The sequence below is a fragment of the Tachysurus fulvidraco genome, chromosome 7 (assembly GCF_022655615.1).
Source record: "Tachysurus fulvidraco isolate hzauxx_2018 chromosome 7, HZAU_PFXX_2.0, whole genome shotgun sequence".
Lineage (NCBI taxonomy): Eukaryota > Metazoa > Chordata > Actinopteri > Siluriformes > Bagridae > Tachysurus > Tachysurus fulvidraco.
Genome location: NC_062524.1, coordinates 16,103,742 through 16,117,054, shown reverse-complemented (window position 1 = coordinate 16,117,054; position 13,313 = coordinate 16,103,742). Strand labels below are relative to the sequence as shown.

The following is a 13,313-nucleotide window of genomic DNA, read 5'->3' as shown; positions in this document are numbered from 1 at the left end:
TTTTTTTTCTCTTTTTTTTTTTTTTTTTCTCTTTTTTTATTGTTTTATTTTCTTTTTTTTTTTTTTTTTTTTTCTTTTTTATTGTTTCTTTTTTCTTTTTTTTTTTGTTTTTTGCTCTTTTTTTTTTTTCTTTCTTTTTTTTTTTTTTTGTTTTCTCTGTGTTTTTTTTTTTTTCTCTTTGTTTTTTTTTTTTTTCTCTTTTTTTTTTTTTTTGTTTCTACCTGTTTTTTTTTGTTTTTATTCTCTTTTTTTTTTTGTTTGCTTTTTTTTTTTCTCTTTTGTTAGTTTTTTCTCTTTTTTTTTTTTTGCTCTTTTTGTTTTTTTCTCTTTTTTTTTTTTCTCTTGTTTGTTTTTATCGTTTTTTTTTTTCTCTTTTTTTTTTTTTTTCTCTTTCTTTTTTTGTTTTCTTTTTTTTTTTTTTTTTTGTTTTTTTTTTTTTTTTTTTTTTTTTTTATATAATTTTTTTTTTTTTTTTTTTTGTTTTTTTTTTTTTGTTTTCTTTTTTTTTTTTTTTTCTCTTTTTTTTTAAATTTTTTTCTCTTTTTTTTGTTTTTTTTTCTCTTTTTTTTTTTTTTCTCTTTTTTTTTTTTTCTCTTTTTTTTTTTTTCTCTTTTTTTTTTAGGGAGGACTCATTTTTTTTTTTTAACTTTTTTTTTTTTTTATTTCTCTTTTTTTTTTTTCGTTTCTCGTTTTTTTTTTTTATTTCTTTGCTTTTTTTTCTTTTTTTTTTTCTCTTTTTTTTTTTTTTTTTTCTCTATTTTTTGTTTTTTTTCTCTTTTTTTTTTTTTATTTTCTTTTTTTTTTTGTTTTTTTTTGCTCTTTTTTTTTTTTTTTTTCGTCGTTTTTTTTTTTTTTTTTCTCTTGTTTTTTTTATTTTCTATTTTTTTTTTTTTTTTTCTGTTTTTACTTTTTTTTTTTCCTTTTTTTTTTTTTTTTTTCTCTTTTTTTTATTTTTTTTCTACGTTGTTTGCTTTTTTTTGTTTTTTCTCTTTTTTTTTTTTTTGTTTTTGTTTTTTTTTTTTCTCTTTCTTTTTGTTTTTTTTTCTCTTTTTTTTTTTTTTTTTTCTCTATTTTTTTTTTTTATTTTTCGTCTTTTGTGGAGTTGTGTTTTTTTTTTCTTTTTTGTTTTTTTTTTTGCTCTTTTTTTTTATTTTTTTTTATTGTGTTGTTTTTCTTTTTATTTTTTTTTTTTTTCTCTTTTTGTTTTTTTTTGTTTTCTTGTTTTTTTTTTTTTTCGTCATTTTTTTTGTTTGTGTTTTCTCTTTATTTTTTTTTTTTTTTCTTTTTTTTTTTTTTTCTCTATTTTTTTTTGTTTGTTTTCTTTTTTCTTTATTTTTTTTTTTATTTTTATTTTTTTTTTTTTCTCTTTTTGTTTTTTTTTTTTTCTATTTTATTTTTTTTTTTTTTTTTTTTTTCTCTTTATTTCTCTTTTTTTTTCTCTCTCTTTTTTTTTTTCTCTTGTTATTTTTTTTTCTCGTTTCTTTTTTTTCTCTTTTTCTTTTTTTCTCTTTTTTTATTGTTTTCTCTTTTTTTTTTTTTTATCTTTTTTTATGTTTTTTTCTCTTTTTTTTTTTTTTTTTCTTTTTGTTTATTTTCTCTTTTTTTTTTTTGTGTCTCTTTTTTTTTATTTTTGGCTCTTTTTTTTTTGTTTTTTTCTCTTTTTTTCTTTATTTTTTTTTTTTTCTCTTTTTTTTGCGTTTTTTTTTCTCGTTTTTTGTTTTTTTTTTTTGGGGATTCTCTTTTTTTTTTTTATTTTTCTCTTTTTTTTTGTTTCTCTTTTTAGGGTTTCGATTTTTTTCTTGTTTTTTCGTTCTTTTTTTTTTTTTTTTTTTTTGTTTTTTTTTTTTTTTTTTTTCTTTGTTTTTTTTTTTTCTTTTTTTTTTTTTCTTTTTGTGTTTTTTTCTTTTTTTTTTTTTTCTTTTTTTTTTGTTTTTTTTTCTTTTTTTTTTTTTTATTTTTTCTTTTTTTTTTCTCTTTTTTTGTTCTCTTTTTTTTTCTCTTTTTTATTTCTGCTTTTTTTTTATCTTTTTTTTTTCATCTTGGTTTTTATTCTCTTTATTTTTTCTCAGTTTTTTTTCTCTTGTTTTTTTTCTCTTTTTTTTTCTCTTTTTTTTTTTCTCTTTTTTTCTCTTTCATTTTTCTCTTTTTTTTTTTCTCCTTTTTTTCTTTTTGTTTTTTCTTTTTTTTTCTCTCTCTTTTTTCTTGTTTTTTTTTTTTTTTTAGAGTGTGCGAGAGAGTGTGTGCGTGCGTGTGTGTGTGTGTGTGTGAGTGAGAGAGATGTGTGTGTGTGTGTGTGTGTGTGTGTGTGTGTGAGTGAGAGAGAAGTGAGTGTGTGTGTGTGAGTGAGAGAGAAGTGAGTGTGTGTGTGTGAGTGAGAGAGAAGTGAGTGTGTGTGTTTTCGTTATATAGAAGTGTTTTTTTGTGTTTGTGGTTTGGTTGTTATTTATATATAAGTGATTGTTTTTTTTTTATTTCATATCTACTTTATTTTTTTTTTTTTGATTTATATTTGATTTCTACTATATAATTTATGTTTTTTTTTTTTTTTTCTTTCATATATATTCTGTTTTTTTTTTTTTTTTTTTTTTTTTTTTTTTTTTTTTTTTTTTGTTTTTTTTCATCTCACTATATCTCTCTCTTTCTTTTTTATGTATATTTCTCTATCTCTCTCTCTTTTCTCTCTCTCTTTCTTTTCTCTTTTCTCTTTCTCTCTTTCTCTCTCTCTCTTTTCGATCCTTTCTCTCTTTTGTCTCTTTTCTGTCTCTCTCTTTCTCATCTTTTCTCTCCCTTTCTCTCTCTCTCTCTTTCCGTCTCTTTCTCTGTTTTATCTCCTGTCTTTTCTCTCTTTCTCCTCTTTCTTCTTCTCTTTTTCTCTTCTCTCTTTATCTCTTCTCTCTTTGTTTTTTGTCTCTTTCTCATTTTCTGTCTCTTTCTCTTCTTTCTCTCTCTTTCTATTTTCTATCTCTCCTGTTTTCTCTCTCTCTCTCTTTCTATTTTTCTCTTTCTCTCCTTTCTCTTTTGTTTTTGTATTTCTCTTTCTCTCTTTCTGTTGTCTTTCTCTCTTTCCATTTGATCTCATATATTTTAGAGGTCATCTTTATCTTTCTCTTCTTTTCGCTTTCTCTCTTTCATTTTTCTCTCTTTTTCCTCTTTGTTGTTTTGTGTTTATTTTATCTTGTACCTTCTGTCTCTCTTCTCTCTCTGTTCTATATTTCTTCTACTCTTCCTTTTGTCTCATTTCGCTCTTTCTTTGTGTTGGTTTATTTCTTTTTCTTTCTCTTTCTCTTCTATATCTATTTCGTCTTCTCGCTCTTCCTCTCTGTTCTCTCTTTCTGTCGTATTTCTCTCTTTACTTGTCTGTCTCTGTATTCTCTCTTTGCTTGGTTTTGTTTGTCGCTCTTTTCTGTCTCTTTCTCTGCTCTTTCTCTCTCTCTCTTTCTATCTCGCTTTCTTTTTATCTCTCTTCTTTCTTTATCTCCCGTCTTTCTTTCTTATCTATCTCTCTTTCTGGCTCTGTGTCTATTCTTTTTTATTTGCAGTTGTCTGCTGTGATGTGGTCTACTCATCATTTCTTTTGTTTTTTATTTTTGTTCTCTCTGTGTTGTCTATCTTTGATGTTTTTCTCTCTCCTTCTCTGGCTGCCTCTCTTATCTGTTTTTCTCTATTCTCTCTATCTGTCTTTCTGTTTTTAGTCTCTGTTCTCTCTTTCTTTTTGTCTCTTTGGTCTCTTTCTCTCTTGTCCTGTGTGTTATTTCTTTGGTTTTCTGTTGTGTGGGAGAAAGGAGTTGTCTCTTTACAGGGTTTAATGTTAGGGTTTAGTGACTTCGGTCTCTGCTCGCTCTTTACTGTACTCTTTCTCTCGTTTTTCTTTCTGTTTTCTCTCTTTCTCTTGTCTTTGTCGCTTCTCTCTTCTCTTTCTTTTTTTTCTTTCTCTTCTCTTTTCTTTCTTTCTCTTCTTTTTTCTTCTCTTTTTTTCTTCTCTTTTCTTTCTTCTCTTTCTTTTTCTTTCTTCTTCTCTTTCTCTCTTTTTCTTTTTCTTTTTCCTTTTTTTCTTTCTTTCTTCTCTTTTTCTTTCTCTTTTCTTCTGTTTTTCTTTCTCTTCTTCTTTTTTTCTTCTCTTCTTCTCTTTTCTTCTCTTCTCTCTCTTCTTTCTTTTTCTTCTCTCTTCTTCTTTTTCTTCTCTTCTATTTTCTTTTTTTTCTCTCTTCTTCTCTTTCTTTTTTTTCTTTTCTCTTTCTTCTTTTTTCTCTTTTCTTTCTCTTTTCTCTTTCTTTTTTCTTCTCTTTCTTTTCTTTCTCTTTTCTCTCTTTCTTTTTTCTTTTCTCTCTTTTCTCGTTTGTTTTCTTTTTCTTTCTTTTTCTTTTCTTCTTCTTTCTTTTTCTTTTTTTCTCTTCTTTTTCTTTTTTTTCTATGTTTCTCTCTCTCTTCTCTCTCTCTCTTTTCTCCTTCTTTCTTTTTCTCTTTCTCTCTCTTTTCTCTCTCTTTCTGTTTTCTCTGTGTTCTTTTTTTGTTTTCTTTTTCTTCACATGTTGGTTTTTCTCTGTTTCTCTGTGTGTGTTTCTCCTTCTGTTTCTCTTCTTTGTGTCTCTTATATTTTGTCCTGCTGTTATTTATCATATCCTTTCTCTCTCCTTTCTCTTTCTCTCTCCATGCTATGTTTTTTTTCTTTTTGATCTCAGTCTCCCTTCTTAGTCTTGTCTCTCTCCGTTCTTTTGTTGTCTCTATCGTTCTTATTTTTCTCTTTATGTTTGCTCTCTCTCTTCTCTCTCTCTCTGTCTTTCTATCTTAGTTTTCTGCTCTTATTTTGTTTTTTCGCATGTTTTCTTCTTTATTCTCTCTGTTCTGCTATAGTTTTTTGTTCTCTCTGTTTATTTTTTCTCTGTATCTCCTCCCTTTTCTCTCTCATGTCTGTTCTACATTTCTCGTCTTAGTTTTTGCGTGTCTCTCTCCTTTCTTTTTTTTCTCTTTTGGTGTGTCGCGCGTGTGTGGTGTGAGAGTGTGTGTGTTTCGCGCGCTTCGTGTGTGAGAAGTGTGTGTGTGAGAGTGTGTGTGTGCGCTGTGTGTGTCGCGTGTGTGTGTGTGAGTGTTGTGTGGTGTGAGTGTGTGTGTGTGGAGTGTGTGGTGTGTGAGAGTTGGTGGTGTGCGCGTGTGTGTGAGATTGTGTGTGCGAGTGTGTTATAGTTTCCTTTGTAGAGTTTTGATGTGACTGTTTTTTATATTGTTTGTGTTTGTGTTCAATAGTTTCTCTGATTTTGCTGTTAGAGAGTTTGTGCTGTGTTTGTGATAGATCTGTTTGTCTCTCTCTATCTTTTGTTGTGTTTTTCTCATTGTGTCATCCTCTCTATTCATCTTTCTCTTTTTGTCTCTCTCGACTGTTTCTCTAATCTATCTCTCGGATAATTTCTCTATCGTCTTTCTCTGCTCCTTTTGTTTTTATTGTCTTTCTCTCTCTCTCTGTTGTTTCTTTCTCTCTCCTATTCTTTTTTCTTGGTTGTATTGCGTCTCTCTGTCTCGTCTTCTTTTGGTGTTCTCTCTCTCTCTCTCTCTCTCTCTCTCTGCTCTTTCTGTGTTATTTATGTATTTTTCTACTCTCTCTCTCTCTCGCTTTATCTCTCTTCTCCTCTTCTTTTTTCGTCTTTCTTTATCTCTTTTTTGTATGAGTTGTGTGTATGTCTCGTTTCTGCTTCTCTCTCTTGTTTTGTTTTCTGTTCTCTGCTATCTCTTTGCTCTCTCTTTTCATGCTCTGTGAGAGAGTGAGTGTGTGTGTGTGTGTGTGAGGGAGTGAGTTTGTCTGTGAGAGTGTGTGTGTGTGTGTGTGTGTGTGTGTGTGTGTGTGTACAGGACTGCAGGAGCTGCAGAGGGAGTCACACTGTTAGATAGACAGAGACAGGTGGAAGTTTCCTTCTCTCATGAGTGAACTTGATCAGATTTAATAAAGATTATTACTGTGGATTAACAGAATATAAATAATAGAGTTATCACCTGAACTTTACTGGAGATCTATTGAATACAGATCTCTTTTTCTGTATGTTGGTTATAAGCCTCCTGACCAGTGGTCTGAAATACAGAATACATACAGCATGTGACGCCAATACGAATATGATACGATACAGAACTGTTCCCATGCAGTCATGCTGTTATTCTGTCTTCACTACACCTTCTTCACTGGGACTGACTGTGCAAATTATTGTGAGATTGTTTCTGAATAATATAACTATAACATTGTATTGCATCAGACTTTTCTGCCCTCCTGGTGCCGATTACGTTGTTCCGAATCAGTAAATCTGTAACATTAATAACTCGGTAACATTTTTTTAAATCAGGCTCCTACTAAATGAGGGTTCTGAACTTTGTTATAGTTCATAGGGTTGGGACAAATTGTTCCTCTCGCTCTCTCTCTCTCTCTCTCTCTCTCTCTCTCTCTCTCTCTCTCTCTCTCTGTTGCTCTCTCTTTTCCTCACACTTTCTCTCTATTCTTAGCACAGTGGAGTAACACAATCCAACTGAGGGTGTAGTATTTTTTTCCCTTTCCTCCACACACACTTACTGTCATGTTCTTTCTTCTGATTCATTATGTCTCATGTTGTTTTCCATTCTACGTAAACCTCCCTGACTGAACACACTCTCACACACTTAAACCCTAGAGGATGGCCAGATCTTCCCGTTCCGCTACAACTCCATAAACACGGCGTTCAGACATCGCTCTATTTCCAGTGACGTGCTTCTCGCATGGCTTCTGCTTACTGTAGGGTTTCCAAAGGCTCTAGGAGTCACGAGAGCCACTGACATTTTGATCACAGTGCCCTGGTTATTTATACCTTCAATGAGTCACAAGGAAACTTTCACTCTGTTTTAGCACTTGGTGTACTCTGTCGTACAAGTTAGTGTTCGGAGGTGTGGAGAATTTGTAATCACACACATAACAATGATTAAAAACAAAAGGGATTATTATGAAACTAGTCCATGATGCAGTGGTGTTATGGAAGTGTTTTATTCCTCTTATACCACGGAATTTGGCAAGGATTACAAAAAAACCCTAATATTATGCTAATAACTAATGCTAATATTTGCATGTTTAATTGGGTTATTTTCCTGCACATAACACCAGTGTATGATATTATTAAAGATATAAGGTGTACATCCTTTTATGACCGTAACCTTAGTGAAAACTTGTTATACTGTAAGTCGTGTGTGTGTGTTTGTGTGTGTTTGCAAATCCTAGGCCTTATTAAAGCGTTTGGAGTCAGTAAAAGCGACTCCAGGAATGACTCGAATAGAACAGCTAACAGAATACCAGCGCCAAGTCGCATACCTTGGAATACCTACACCGCTCATAAGACCTGCATCAGGTACACACACACACACACACACACACACACACACACACACACACATACTTACTCCTCCAACCTGACGGTTATGTCTGTAATGAGCAAGCAATGTGAATTATTAAATACTCGTCAACTTCGTTACCCTCCACAGGACGACCCTCCAGAACCTGCCGTTCTCCCAGTCCTCACAGAACCAGACCTGAAACCGCAAAACCCACCAGAACCACAGGTCCACGGCCGGCCTGGTCCTGATCCGAACCCCGTCTCTAATCACATGCAAAACCGCTCAAACGCTTCCCGCAATGCAGCACCTCAGATCTGGGTCGCGAGAAGCCGAGTTTCTGACGGACCACTTAAACGTTGTAAGTCGGACCTTCAAGGCCTGGTGATCAGCTAGTTATACGTTTTTAATGACAAATAAGTTGTACGGGTTGATAGAAGTGTTTGGTAGAGAAAGGAACACAATAACGGATTTTATCTTTACAAGTAAACCCATTTCTTAAACCTGTCACCCTTAAAAGAAAGTTAGACTTCGTATCATGATGCCATGATTTCACAGGCTCACTCATTCTCGACTAGCTAGAGGACGTGAAATCTGTGCGGTTTGTTGTCCAGTTTGGAGATTATTAGTTTTTTTTAATATATTTTCAAATCAAGGCTATTTGTTTACTTGTGTATCTTAATAGAACAAACTGTTATAACCCTTTCGATATATGACCCATCACACTCTATACCAATATGACCGTTTGTGTCTGGATTTATTTTATAAACTAAGTTATTGAACATACAATCTGAACGGAATCCTCAGCGGATTTGGCTTGATAAAACACATCCATGACTTTTCCTATTCTCAGAGTATGTGCACAGGACAATCGACATCAGCCATTTATAATCTTTTTTGATCTGCGGAGGAGGTTTGAGCTTTATTTTGCTGTACATTGCACTTAGTAAGGTCAGAGAACATAAACAGATCGCTTAGATGCGATGTATGCTTGCTTTCTTTGTGCCTGAAATATCAGTAGGCTTATGTGCAAGTTTAAAGATCAGTAGAATTATATATATTTAATATTGTCAAATCTGTATGTTGGAATAAAAATGTAAAATTTCCTTAATTGTATGACTGTTTACACACACACAATAATGACTTGTTACTATAGACAGATTTGTCACTGCAATACTGACAGTCCTGACCTTCTGCTGCCGATTTAACCTCCGCATTATCGCATGCTTGCCGTGACAGAGACCCGTCAACAACCTGTTTTATTGTATTTTCATGACCTGTGACTCTTAAGTTCTTTTGTAATCCCTGTTGACAGCATTGTTTAACTCACAGTGACGGTTCTATAGTAGTAACTGTTGAAATTAATAACCGATCCTCTAATATTTATAGCAGCTCAAATTTAATTAAAGAGGTATGACATCAGGGGGGCATGGTGGCTTAGCACGTTCGCCTCACACCTCCAGGGTTGGGGGTTCGATTCCCGCCTCCACCTTGTGTGTGTGGAGTTTGCATGTTCTCCCCGTGCCTTGGGGGTTTCCTCCGGGTACTCCGGTTTCCTCCCCCGGTCTAAAGACATGCATGGTAGGTTGATTGGCATCTCTGGAAAATTGTCCGTAGTGTGTGATTGCGTGAGTGAATGAGAGTGTGTGTGCCCTGCGATGGGTTGGCACTCCGTCCTGAAACTAAGAGCCCCGAACATGTTCCTGCATGACAATGCCACACTGCACAAATCGAAGTTTACGAAGACATGGCTCGCCAAGGTTGGGGTGGAAGAACTGATCAGGTTTGGACAGATCCCAGCCCTCTTCACTTGGTGGTAATGTGCTGATTGTGTTGAGATTTACCTCATTAATGCTTTACTTTTGCCCATATGGAGTAACTGATTTAGCTCAAGTTCCACTGCAACCCTTAAAAAAAAATCCAGGTTTGTAGAGAGAAATTTGAAGAGAAACCTAACTTAGGGATGAAGAAAGAGAATTCAGGAAGAGAAGGAAATGAAAAGCTGAGACGAAAGATTAAATGGTATTTGAGTAAATTTTTATTAAAAGAACACAAGAACTGTTGACTTTTCTGATGTACAGGCACATGATGCATCTTCCTTTAACGGGGCCCCTCTGGCCCCAGTGGTGCTTGTGTTTTGGGTTTTTTTTTTCTTCTAAATGGAACAAATATTATAAACAAAGCAAAACAATCTCTGCGTGGCGAGAATAATCGGACCTGAGAGGACAGTTGTAATCAGAGATGAGGTTAGGGGGTTAAATATATTTACACAGGTTTAGGAGCAGGCAGCTGCTTCCTCTCACTCTCAGACACTCGGTACACTCTCGCACACATCTAGCCTGGTTTAAGACATTCGCAGCACTGAGGGTCTCCTTTTTGGTTAGATGGACCTGGAGGCTTAAACACTTATGTGTACTTCTTGATCTCATCATAGAGGACAAGCACAAAAGCACCACCCATTCCTCTCAGCACGTTCGACCAGGCACCCTTGAAGAAAGCCCTAGATCCTTCGTCCTTGGTGATCTTCTTCCAGCAGTCCACTGTGCCCTTGTACATGATGTCGGCTGGGGAAGGAAAATGGACCAGATGTGTATTTTAAAGCAAACAAAACTCAAGAATTTGTTCAAGAATGATCACAATTTTGGCATTTTGGTTCTGCAGCAGGACTAAAGATCTAACATCTAAAGTCCAGTATGAGGAGCAAGAGATATTTTGATCACAGATCTTATTGTAGTGTGTTTTACGACTAACTTACCTCCTTTCCGTCCTGACTGCATCATCATACGACGTCTGACAGTATCAAAGGGATACGAGATAATACCAGCCACGGCAGTGACGGTCTGGGCGATCATCCAACTGATGATGATGTGTGTGTTCTTGGGGTCTGGCAGCATGCCTGAAATTTCACATTCAACAAATTTGTGCTTTATCCTTTGCCAAGATATTTATTCCTTGATGAAGCAATCAAACATCAATGTATTTTTTACCTTTAGCGGTGTCGTAGATCCCAAAGTAGGCGGCTCTGTAGATAATGATGCCCTGGACGGACACATTGAAGCCAAGGTAGAGCCCCTTGATGCCATCTGACTTAAAGATCTTGGCAAGACAGTTGCCCAGGCCGGTAAACTCTCTTTCAGCAGAGCCTTTGCCAATATCTGCAGCCAGCCGGGTCCTAGCAAAATCCAGTGGGTAAACGAAGCAGAGTGATGTTGCACCGGCGGCACCACCCGATGCCAGATTGCCAGCAAAGTAGCGCCAGAACTGGGTGTGTTTGTCAACACCGCCAAGGAACAGCTTTTTGTATTTGTCTTTGAAGGCAAAGTTGAGAGCCTGAGTTGGGAAGTACCGGATCACATTGGCCAGGTTTCCACGCCAGAAACTGATGAAGCCTTGCTCCTTGGGAATCCTCACCACACAGTCGATGATGCCTTTGTACTGCATCTCGGCAGTGATCTGTTTGCTGGCATGCTGGACCTGGTGGAGGAGCATTTGGTGTTAGGAAAGTCTCAAAGTGTAATTTAATGTGTTTCTGTTGTTGGATCTTATTAAATGAATCTTTGTTGAATCAGTTACATAATTAATTGGATTGGATCTGCTGGAGCAGGAAAAACGGACTCCAAGACCAGGTTTGTGAAGGAATTCAACCTAGATGGTGGCACAGAAGGCCCAGAGTGTCTGTATGTTGTTGGACTGTTGAGCAATGATCTTCCCTCAGCGATATCCTCAAATATGTAGCCTCTGACATATCACAGTTGACCTGCCATGGACAGTTGAGTTCCAGGCTTTCCATCATCTTTTTATCTCTCTGTTGTTTATTTCACTTGGATCCAATATAGATTGAGATTCTTATTAAGATACCTTTCTTTCTTATTGGAAAGATTAGTCTGACCATGTGCACCAGCCGCATTGAGATTTACAGCCATGTGAGGGATTGAGTATTGGGTTTCAAACCTCAGGCTATTTTTAGGACTAAACTCACCCCAAGTATTGTCACTTCATGCACCCACGTTTTACCAACACCATGTCCATGACTTGCTTGTTCATAACTCAAAGTATTGCAATCACTAGAAATCTAGAGATAAAGTGACTGGTTAAGGTAATTCAATTCAGTTCAAATTTATTTACAAATTAACTTAATTTATTAAGGATCCTGTGGGTCTCAGACCCTTGGCCTGAAAGGAATGACAAGACAGGTGGGTATTTTTGTAATAAGTACCAAAAATACTGTGTTCTAGCCCAGTATGAGTCACACAAATGCAGATGAATGAACTTAGTAAGTGTACTAAAAAAACGAATTGTGTGTCAGATGTACATAGTTAGTAAAAGGGTTTGTCACTGGATGGCAATCAGTTCCAGCTTTCTACACGTGTTCCAGGGTTAATATGTAGACTTTTAAGGGTCCCTCTGCAGGGATAAACCAAAGAACCTTTCAAAGTGGTAGATGGATTTTATACTTTACCCCCAAACATCTTTTGGACACCAATGAATGTTAGTGAGTCAGTTAATAAAACTACCTGAAATAATGTGTGTAGATTTCTACAGCAGATAAACACACACACACACACACACTCACACACACACACACACACACACACACACACACACACACACACACACACACACACACACACAGGGATACCTGCAGCAGCAGCTTGACCCTCTCGATGGGTGCCACAGCTGTTTTGGAGATAGCCGCAGCCACTCCACCCGCCAGGAAATCCTTCATGAAGCTTATGACCCCTTCAGCCATGGTGCCGGTGTGTGTATGTGTGTGTTTCTGTTTCGTGTGCGAACTCACAGCTCTCAACACGCCGATGGACCCTTCAAATGGACGAGCACGCGGGCCTGCGTGCCCTTCATATAGACGCGCACCTATCGCGAGAAGATCAGGTGATGGACGCGCACGGCACCGAACGGAAAAGGAACCTTAAATAAATATCCCGGGTCAGAGAGCGCGACTTAATCATCATGCCTTGATACTGAGGGACGTTTAAAGGACAAATGTACTTTATTTTTATTTTTTTTATTTTTTGGAAGGACAAAGTAGACTTTGTAAAATAATAATAATAATAATAATAATAATAATAATAATAATAAATAAATACATAATTCAAATATAAATGACAACCTTGCATGTGCAATATTTCTTTGTTATTTACTTATTCATTTATTAATAAATAATTTATTCTAAGACGCAGCACAAAGGAATAATTCAACACATACGACTTTGTTAGTTTTTATTTCACATTTGCGTTGAATGAGTTAAAATCGTTCAGCAAATCATTCCCGTTAGCATTGTATTTAAAGTAATAGTTTACTTTCTGATATTGACATTTGAGTTGACATCGTTAGAAATGTGACGGAATCCTTGGTTTGTTCGAGCCCAAATAAAGAGAAGAATTTAATCCGTATTTTTAAAAAAAAGAAGCTCGGATTTGGTTTGATGACAGAATGAAGGCTGCGTGTGGGACGTCTGTTGCTAAAAGTGGGTTTCTCTTTAATGTGCACCATAAAGCATTTGAGTTTTTAGAATTATGAATGGGGATCTGGGCTGCATGTAGAGCTACAAGGATCTTTTTTTTCCATGCTGGCTACTTCACCCAGAAGTCTCCCGAGTCTCGTGCGCAATTACGCACAGTTCACATGACCGAGGCGCGTGGATATCAGTTTCCGTGCAGAGATTAAACTTTGTTTAGGTAAAACAGTAAAACCCGGAGTGGAATAAACACAACGGAAGTGTGATTGTCATCATCCAGCCTTTTGTTTTTGTACGCAGACCTACTGCGTGCTCTATTCTTCTTCTGTGAGCACTTCGTATGAAATGAATGAATAAAGGAAGGAAAGAAGGAATCAATTTATCATTGAATTAATTAATGAATAACAGTTTAATACTTTTGTTTGTCTATATATTTTAGACTATAGGTTTCTGTAAAATTACCTTAATAAGTGTTTTTTTATGTTTTACTAATGCTAAACATATA

General features: G+C 35.0%; 2 protein-coding genes across 4 annotated transcripts in view; one reads left to right on the top strand and one right to left on the bottom strand.

Annotated features, from left to right (window-relative positions):
* The window catches only part of cfap97 (cilia and flagella associated protein 97), a 16,093-nt gene extending 7,655 nt beyond the window's left edge, over positions 1–8,438 (top strand). For 2 of the 3 annotated variants that reach the window (XM_027134997.2, XM_027134996.2), the window contains exons 4-5: positions 7,223–7,349; positions 7,483–8,438. In XM_027134997.2, the coding sequence (XP_026990798.1) occupies positions 7,223–7,349; positions 7,483–7,583 (228 nt within the window). In that variant the 3' untranslated portion in view covers positions 7,584–8,438. Of the gene's footprint in view, positions 1–6,480; positions 7,144–7,222; positions 7,350–7,482 lie in introns of those variants that run through there. The other variant, XM_027134998.2, reaches the window with a different exon arrangement.
* A 909-nt stretch (positions 8,439–9,347) lies between these two features.
* On the bottom strand, positions 9,348–12,239 carry slc25a4 (solute carrier family 25 member 4). The gene is made up of 4 exons (XM_027134822.2): positions 11,972–12,239; positions 10,320–10,806; positions 10,088–10,228; positions 9,348–9,896 (listed from the first exon to the last, which is right to left on the bottom strand). The coding sequence occupies exons 1-4, from the start codon at positions 12,080–12,082 to the stop codon at positions 9,739–9,741; spliced, it is 897 nt and encodes a 298-aa protein (XP_026990623.1). The 5' UTR covers positions 12,083–12,239; the 3' UTR covers positions 9,348–9,738.
* Between the last annotated feature and the right edge of the window lie 1,074 nt (positions 12,240–13,313).